The sequence below is a fragment of the Pteropus alecto genome, unplaced genomic scaffold, assembly GCF_000325575.1.
Source record: "Pteropus alecto unplaced genomic scaffold, ASM32557v1 scaffold78, whole genome shotgun sequence".
Taxonomy (NCBI): Eukaryota; Metazoa; Chordata; class Mammalia; order Chiroptera; family Pteropodidae; genus Pteropus; species Pteropus alecto.
In genome coordinates, this window is record NW_006443124.1 from 2,931,205 (window position 1) to 2,940,921 (window position 9,717).

General features: G+C 38.5%; 1 protein-coding gene across 10 annotated transcripts in view; it reads left to right on the plus strand.

Annotated features, from left to right (window-relative positions):
- Positions 1–9,717, plus strand: part of NR3C1 (nuclear receptor subfamily 3 group C member 1) — a 93,879-nt gene that overhangs the window by 1,655 nt on the left and 82,507 nt on the right. For 3 of the 10 annotated variants that reach the window (XM_015598120.2, XM_015598122.2, XM_006922973.3), the window contains exon 2: positions 2,847–4,043. In XM_015598120.2, the coding sequence (XP_015453606.1) occupies positions 2,860–4,043 (1,184 nt within the window). In that variant the 5' untranslated portion in view covers positions 2,847–2,859. Of the gene's footprint in view, positions 1–18; positions 518–635; positions 1,472–2,846; positions 4,044–9,717 lie in introns of those variants that run through there. The other 7 variants (XM_015598123.2, XM_015598125.2, XM_015598119.2 and 4 more) reach the window with 6 other exon arrangements.

Genomic DNA, 9,717 nt, shown 5'->3' on the forward strand with positions numbered 1-9,717 from the left:
GAGTGGGAGCGCGTGTGTGCGAGAGTGTGCGCGCAGTGGCGCCGCCTCCGCCCGCCCCCCTCTCGGTCCCGCTCGCTCTCCGAGGCCGGGCGGCCCTTCGCGTGTCCGCACTCCCTCCCCTCCTCCTCCTCCTCCTCCACCATTTTGCGAGCTCGAGTCTGTGACGGGAGCCCGAGTCGCCGCCCGCCCGTCGGGGACGGATTCTAGTGGGTGGAAGAAGACGCCGCAGCTGGAGAACAGCCGAAGCGGCGGAGCGCCGGGACGGAGGACGCGCGCCCGGGAGCCTGGCCCGCGGAGACGGGCGCGGGGTGGGGGGCTGGCTTGTCAGCCGGGAAATGGGGGACTCTCTTAAATAGGGGCTCTCCCTTCCCCCCACGGAGAAGGGGGCGGCTGTTTACTTCCTTTTTTTAGAAAAAGAATCTCTCTCCTGCTCCTCCTGCTTTCACACGCTAAGTTGTTTATCTCGGCTGCGGTGGGAGCCGCGGACGGTGGCGCGTGAGCGGCACCACGACCGGAGGTAAGAGGCTGGGGGCCGCGACCCGCGCAGGCGCTCGCTCCCCTGAGGTGCGGTTCGGGGGCCGCCACGGGAGCCCACAAACTTTTATTAGCCTCCGGGGGTGGGGGCTGGCGAGGGCTGGGCGACGGTGACGAAAGGGCAGTGCGCGGGTGACAGCGCTGGCCTCTTCCTCTCCCGCGGCCGCCTTCCCCCGGCCTGGCCGAGGGGGAGGAACCTGAGCTCTGACTCTGCTCGTGGAGCCTCGTCGAGCTGCCCCAGGTCTCGAGCCTCTTGTTCCCTGGCGTGGTATCCTGGCCTCTCGTTTTCTTTCAAGTCCCCTTCCTTTTCCCTCCCAGGGGGCCGCCCAGACACCCATTTTTATGGTGAACGCTGAGCCGCGTCTGAATTCTACTCTCCCGAATATTTCCACTCCGCCCTGGTGCGCCCGAGCGCGATCAGGGTTTCTGTCAAGGCTCCAGCGCGTCTCAGTTCTGGCGGGCGCGCAGGGTGTGAGGGTGTGTGTGTGTGCGTGTGTGTGTGTGTAGTGTGAGTGTCAGCGCACACGTAGGGGGCTGACAGCCTGCAACTTGGAGACTTCGGTCAGGGCTGGCGTTATCGGGTAGGAGTGGGCGTGTCGGAGGGAGAACTCAACAGGTCTGTACACATTTCTCTTTTAACCTCGCACTTTTTTCTCCCCTCACCCCCAAGAGGGTTTGTTCTTTGGCGCTTGGCAGCATTTCGCGCCTGACGTTTTTTAAGTGGCTGCTTTTCGAAAAAGACCCTGACGGTAATCGTCTTCTGGTGCGGTTTTTGACAAGCGCGTTTGACGATTGAGGTTGCAGACTTGATAATGGCAGCCTTGTCATACCACGTAAGACCCCTTGGCATAGTTCATTAAGGCCGATTAACGTGCAGCGTTATTTGCGATTTAAACTGGAGGATACAGTCATTGGAAGGATCGTTTCGTTTTATAAGGTATTGTTTTGGTTTCGAGTTTGAAGGCAGCTGTCAAAGCGGTGTAGAAATTCATTAGGTCTATTTGATACCTTGTGTTTAGAGATCTTTATCAGATAAACAGGGCGGAGAGGAGGGGAGGTAAGCAGTTTACCCTCAAGATTTGTAGGGGCAGATCCCTCACCCCTCAGTCTACCTTCATCATACTCCATTTTCAGCGAAGGCCAGTGAAGTTTATGTTTCTTAAAGTCTCCGTACGGGAAAAGTTTCCTTTCATTGGATGGGATTTGACTAGGATGTCGCAAATGTGTTTATCCCTCCTCTTAAAACATCCCGATGATTACCAATATATTAGCAAACTAATCCTTTAGAGAATAAGCCCAGAATTGAGATAGGTGAAGATTGAGAATGCAGAGAAAATTATTCTGAGCATTTTATTGGATTTTTTAAAACCCGGATTGATATGAATGTGATTTTACAGTTTTGGGTTTTTCTATTTTTCAGTACTTCAATATTTAGAAAGGAAAAATCTTAGAGACATAATATTTCATACTGAGGATCTTAAGTAGTTCTAAAAAATAAATGTAGCTTTATATATATATTATTGAGTGGCACTGAATTTGTTATACTTAAGCTAAAATTGTAATGAAAATCTGCTACACTGTTCTTTTAAAAAAATCTAAATTTTACTTGGCTTATATACAATATATTTCATTTTGCATGCCCAAAATTTGAAGGCAGGCACTATTCAACAGGTATGCTCAGAAAGTAATATGGGTTAAAAATAAGAGCCTTTTTCTATCCTATCGGAAGATGATCAGATTATTATTGTTTATTTTTCAAATAAAATGTGCGTGGTTCACCAGTAGGTTGTACTAAAAGGTTTAAATGTGTGACAAGCTGGTAGGAGGGGAATTTGGGAATAATTAGAGAATTCTAGCATAGTATTTGTCAAGTTTTATGTGTTTTGATTCTCAAAAGCAAACAGCCGTGATTTAGAAGAGATAAGGAATTTTAATGATCATACTTTAAAAACAATAAATACTTTGACATCAACTTGAACCTTTAGAATAATCAAATGTAATGAATTATGTCTATGATTAACAAAGTTACAGTTCTGTGAATGGCAGGATGAATAGGCTACCTTAATTTGATGCAATTTTGTCCTCAGCCGTGCAAATGGACTGCATTGTACTTTTAAATGTGCCACACTGAATGGGAGCAGGGGACATGGCATTTTTATTCTGGATGACAGAATCTGCTCTTTTGATAACAAGGAATTAGATTCGGAGTTAACTAAAAGGTTCATTTAACAGGCTCTTACTAATCGGATCACAGAGATAATGTGACTTTATAGCTTATTATGTTCCCCCCCCCACCTTCTCTTTCTTTGTAGCAGATATTCACTGATGGACCCCAAGGAATCATTAAGCCCACCCAGTAGAGAAGAAATCCCCAGCAGTGTGCTTGGTCGGGAGAGGGGAAATGTGATGGACTTCTATAAAACCCTAAGGGGAGGAGCTACTGTGAAGGTTTCTGCATCTTCATCCTCACTGGCTGCTGCTTCTCAGTCAGACTCTAAGCAGCAACGACTTTTGGTTGATTTTCCAAAAGGCTCAGGAAGCAATGCGCAGCAGCCAGATCTGTCCAAAGCAGTTTCACTCTCAATGGGACTGTATATGGGAGAGACAGAAACAAAAGTAATGGGAAATGACCTGGGATTCCCACAGCAGGGCCAAATAAGCCTTTCCTCTGGGGAAACAGATTTTCGGCTTCTGGAAGAAAGTATCGCAAACCTCAATAAGTCGACCAGTGTTCCAGAGAACCCCAAGAGTTCAGCATCAGCTGCTGTTTCTGCTGCCCCCACAGAGGAGTTTCCAAAAACACACTCCGATGTGTCTTCAGAACAGCAGAATTTGAAGAGCCAGACCGGCACCAATGGGGGCAATGTGAAGCTGTATAACACAGACCAAAGAACCTTTGACATTTTGCAGGATTTGGAGTTTTCTTCTGGGTCCCCAGGAAAAGAGACAAATGAGAGTCCTTGGAGATCAGACCTCTTGATAGATGACAATTGTTTGCTTTCTCCTTTGACAGGAGAGGATGATCCATTCCTTTTGGAAGGAAACTCGAATGAGGACTGTAAGCCTCCTGTTTTACCGGACACTAAACCTAAAATTAAAGATAATGGAGATCTGATCTTATCAAGCCCCAGCAGTGTAACACTGCCCCAAGTGAAAACAGAAAAAGAAGATTTCATTGAACTCTGCACCCCTGGAGTAATTAAGCAAGAGAAACTGGGCCCAGTTTACTGTCAGGCAGGCTTTTCTGGGGCAAATATAATTGGTAATAAAATATCTGCCATTTCTGTTCACGGCGTGAGTACCTCTGGGGGACAGATGTACCACTATGACATGAATACAGCATCCCTTTCTCAGCAGCAGGATCAGAAGCCTGTTTTTAATGTCATTCCACCAATCCCTGCTGGTTCAGAAAATTGGAATAGGTGCCAAGGATCTGGAGATGACAACTTGACTTCCTTGGGGACTTTGAACTTCCCTGGTCGATCTGTCTTTTCTAATGGCTATTCAAGGTAAGATTAATGTTTTTCTATTTCTTATATTTAAGACAGATTGATAGATTTAAATATTCACATATTTGCATGTGTTCTTCAGTGATTCATGTGCTTCTCCATGTGAATAAGTTTAAGTGGTCTTTAGAAAGTATGCATGGTAGACAACCTAAGTGATTTATTTATACATGCAAACCACTTCAAATTTCTGAAATAATGGTAATCGGTATCCCATTGGCCCGAGGTTGAATATTTTATTTAAAAATTTAAAATCATATTGCTTATCAACAGGTATCTTAAGTAAAAATTGTGTAAGTTTAAGGACATATAATGTCTAATAATATATTTATTGTGCGAGTTTATTTAAGCTTCATAATCAAAAGTTGTGCTGCTGTATTTACATTTGAGAAGTGTTAGCTTGAGGAGATTAAAGAGTTAAAAATTAGAAGTGTTAACAATAAAGCAATGCAGTGAACAGTGTATCTGACCATAGAATGAGAGATGGGGCTTGCCAATAGGGTTCCTGAACTAAAGTTGACAAGTTGTGTCTGCTGATCAATCTCTTTAAGAAAGTATCGGTGGCAACATGGCACAAAACAGAATTTTACGTTCAGATGTTCTCACAAATTCTTAAATAGATAACTGATGGCCAACATTGTTAAGCTTTAACTCTCAGCTATCATTTGATGTGTTTCTCTGTCTTCTTTTCTCAGTCATTTATAAGTATGCTCACATTCCCGTTTGACCTCAAAAAGGTCTGTTAAAATGGAATTACCAAGAAAAAAGTTCCAAATTTAAATGTATCTCTTGGTTAAGTTCTCTTCCATACCCTCATCCCCAATTCAGATAAATCTGGGTTGTATATCACATTTTAGGTGTGAAAGAAAATATAAAAATGTGATTGTAGAGACACGAGGTTGATTAATCGGTGGGTTTTTTTTTTTTTAAGGCCTATAGACACTGCGGTTTATTTGTACATAAGCATTTCAAGGTTTTTCTTAAATGTTACTCATTGTTCCTATTAACTAGTCATTGAAAATTTTATTTAAGAATCTCTTTAAAATACTCTTTCTATTAAACGGCTATTCTAACACAGAGGTATCTCCTTCGTTTCCTCTTTAAATAGTAAGCTTTTCTTGTTGGAGAAAAATTTTAGACTTAGATTTAGGCTGTGTTCTATTACTTTAAAAGGCTTAGTTGTTTCTCATCAAAAGAAAAAACATTGGTTCTTGTGTGTCTTAAACAACCTACTAATCTAATATTTAAATAATTACCTTTATTTAGATGAACACTACTTCAGCTTTTTATTGCTGTCATTCTGAACTGAAAATTTAAAATGTTTTCAGTAAGGAGATCTGAGATGTTTCTTATCTCGTTGTTTTTAAATGTTACAAGACATGCCATGTTTTAAATTTTTCAATCTCAAATTTTTGGCAGTGGATTTCATGATAGAATATGCTTGGTTGATTAAGCTGTCCACAGAAAACTATTACATTGATTTATATAAAACATGTAATTATACAAAGAAAAATAATATATCTTAGGAAACTCTGGGGGATTATTAATGCATTTTGTTTTGATAATCACTGTGGTATTGTTTTCATTTTCCTTACTATAACAAAGGTGTGGAACAAGAGTTATTTTCTATTCAAAATGAACTTTTATTAAGCCCCATAAAATCTGGGATTTGGAACCATAAGTCTTAGATGTACATAGTTGCCCATAGATCATTAAAGATAATTTTAATACCTCTTATTGTAACTTATGACAAATAACATGTCCTCACATATTTTTAATTTGAGCCTCATGGCAACCTTAACGACAGTAGGAAAGCAGTGACGATGTGGCTCTGTTCTTTAAGATCCAGTGAAATGATTTTTTCTGTGCTGATGTGTCATTTGGAATTCTAATCGGTAGTTTGTGTCTTAATAAAAAGGTGCAATATCTTATACAGGATCTTCTGGTAATGTTTGAAATTTTTATACCTTTTGGCATTAACTTAACATTGGGAACTATGATTACCCAGAACAAAGCCTCTTCCAAATAAATCGAAACAATGTTTCCTTTCTAACCATCATTGAATTAGTCTTTTGTTTCCAAACAACAGCCCTGATAGAACTAAAACTGGTTGCTTTCTCTTCTCTGTATGTTACATGGTTCTAGCCAAACATTAGGTATGACCAGTAACCCTGAATGATTAGCAGATAAATCAACAGGTTGAGACCACAAGTGTATTGAATACTGACTTTTGACATAAAAATATTAAATGTCACTAATAACTTCACTTGTATTCCTTTTAAGTTAAAAAAAAAAAAACAAATTGTAATTTGACTTTTTAAGAGGATATCTAAAATTGCTTTTTCTCAGGACACTTAAAAAAAACAAAAACTTTCTGCTCTGTTTTGAGGGGAAGGTAGTTCTTTCTGATGAGTCAACAGCACAACATATGCAGTTATCACATAAAATTGTGAAATTATGAGTGTCTTGATCGAGCATAGTATCTTCCTTTTAAGATTTAAGTTCATCAATATTGATAGTAAAACAAGAGAAACCTTATTGATGCTCAGTACATTTTTAAGTAAAACAAAGTAGCCATTCTAACTAAATATGCTTTTTAAAAACTGAAATTCGACAAATTTAGCATAAATTTGTGACACATATGAAGGCACATTTCTGCGTAATTAGATTTTCAACATTGTTTCACTTCAGCATTAGTGGTGAAACTGCTGAAAAGAGGCAGAGAAATAAATGGCTTCAGGTGGAATTAGAGCCTTTATTGGGGTCACATTGAGACTTCAGTGTTAAAAAGTTGACTCTATTCTAAAGGGTAAGATTGGAGAGAGAGAATGATGCAAGATGAATTTGTAAACTCAGTTTTAGGTGGAGTTTAGGACTCTGATGATTGGCAGTTAATGAAGCTACAAAAATTTATATAGATTTTTAACTTCTCATTATTTATTGTATCTGTGTCTAATTTTATTAATGAAATTGAAGACCTGTACAAACAAACACAGGGAGTGAAGCAAATTCTGTCCTTCTTAACATTGTGTTGAATGTTTTCTTAGAAAGAGAGGAATAAGAAGATTTTGTTTTGATTTGATTTACCTGTGCCTTTTTAATGGCTACTTTTCTTCTTACCTTTTGTCTTTCCTCCCAAAGGTTCTGGCAGTGTTTCAGTGTCTTTTTTAAACTTACTATTTCTGATATTCACTCATATAAAATGATTTCTAAATGTTAAAAGAGATTGGGTTTTGTTATTTACTTATTTCAGTTTTATGATAAGGATCTTTTTTTAAACCCTGTACTTTGTTAAACCCTGTACTTTATTATGGCTATATTATTAGTAAAAGATAAATCTCTCTCTCTCTGTCTCCCTCTCTGTCTCCCTCTCTGTCTCTCCCTTTCTGTCTCTCCCTCTCTGTCTCTCCCTCTCTGTCTCTCTCTCTCTGTCTCTCTCTCTCTGTCTCTCTCTCTCTGTCTCTCTCTCTCTGTCTCTCTCTCTCTGTCTGTAATCAGGTGCGTCAATTTAGTGGAATGACTCCAATACAGAAATATGTGAAAAGCATGTGGTCGGATTTTATTGAAATTACTTCTTGTGATCTTTCTTTGGCTATTCAATTATATTTTTGTAATTGATAACATGTTTTGTGTCACAATGGTGTTTTGGTTTTGTCTACTGGTGTTATAGATATTTTAGTCATGACACTTTCAATGTATTATGGAATGTCTATAAATTGTATAAAAGACTTATTCTGAAATATTTGCATAAATGTAGGTTAAGTGCAAACTGCATTAATAGTGAAATTCATATGAGTAGAGATCGCTTTAGAGGCATTTAGTGAAAGAGAGATGAGATCAAAAAGAGTTTATTATAGTATGAGTGCTGAATGTGAAAGAGCATCTGTATTAATTGGCTGGTTATATAAGTCTTATCCACTCTGGTCTGCAGGTGATTGAAATAGCCTAAAATAGCCTAGTTGTTAAGAAATCTTAATTTACGTTATGTTTAAAATGAGTCTGGGGCATATTTCTTAAAACATATTTTTTCTTAAAGATCACACCTAATTTTAATTAGCAGTGAGTTCTCATTATGTAGTACTACTTACGTGAGCAAATTAAATAGGCAAAATAGGTTTGCGTTGAATAGCATTTACCCTTCTAAGGACATCCTGATAATTGTGTAATGCAGTATTTACAGGTATTTGTCAAATTAACGGGCACTTGCTTTCATATTTCTGAATCGTGGCAAATATGTACATTGGTGAATTGTGATGCAAAAGAATTTTCAAGAAATGTTTGTTGAATTAAGCTGTAAATGAAAAAAAAAACAATTACTTACTGACCTTTACAGAAGGGTTTTGAAAGCCCATACTCCCCTTATTTCTGTAGTTTCGGAGAGCCAAGTGCTCTCATTTTCTTCTGGCTTATTCTACTTGGGTTTTGTATTTTTTCAAGTAAATAAAAATGTTCCTATGGAGCACTTCCATTTGAAAAAAGAAAAGATCCATTAGGTGTTCCTTTTCCTTTGAATTTTGTCATCATTTCTATGCTAAGCTGGATTAGACTGTGATTTTAATGGTGATTTTTGTATTTATTTTACACACTCAGGTATATTTTAGAAAAAATGTACAATTTTATAGCAGTTCAAAATTAGTTGTAGACAGTGATCTCAACCTCCAAACACCTAATTTTGATAGGTTGTCTTCTTTATTCCTCACTACCGTCACAAATGTCCCTTAAATGCAAAATTTCCAATGGAGTTTGTGGATTAATGGATGTTGTGAGGAAGGGGGTACAGGAGAGGGAGGAGCATTAGAGGTTTGGAATGGTGGGAGATAAGTTTAGAGTTATCAAGAACCATTTTGAAAACGATTTGAATCAACCGTCATGAATTCAGAGGACTAAAGAGAGAAATTTGGGGCTATATTTACATACAAGGGAGTGCACTAACCAGAATTACAATTCAGTTTCATTTGAGATAGAAATCTAAAGGTAACTGTGGCAATGTAGCCCTGTTTATAGGGTTATGTTGTTGGCTTTTGCTGTACTTTATACCAAAAAGATGGAATGAACGTTTTAATTTCTTTTAGATTATTTCAGCTATGATCAAGTTCATGTTTCTCACATTTTTATTTAGGATGCTATTTAATCAATGCAAATTCTAGTTACTGGAGTGTAGTTGAAGTAATGATGGTGTCTCATGTTGATCTAACCACTTTATACTTTGTAGTACGTTTTTGCATACATTGTCATCTGGCTGACTGTGGATGCAGCCCTTTTCTTACATATTTCTATGGGTTGTGTATTTTTCTGCTGGAATATTGAGGAAATTAAATTCTTATTTGATGATACATATATAGAATAAATTACGGGGTTCTGCAATTGCTAGACAGTCATTTAAACTAATTATATTGCAATATAGTCCTTAAAGCCCATTATTTTAGATGGAAGCGTGTCACCCCCTAATTTTATTTCTTGGTGAGTTTAAGTATTAATAACTTACCTTGGTAGGGCTGCATGCTTAAACATACTTTTATATAGTAACTCAAATATTAATTTTGAGTGCTTTAAACTATTTTTTCTTTTGAACAAGTTTCAACAAGATTAATAGTGTCTACAAAATTGTTAGATACAAAAATAAGATACTGTGATAAATTTCTATGACTAATCGTATCATTAAATTTTTCCCTCCCTT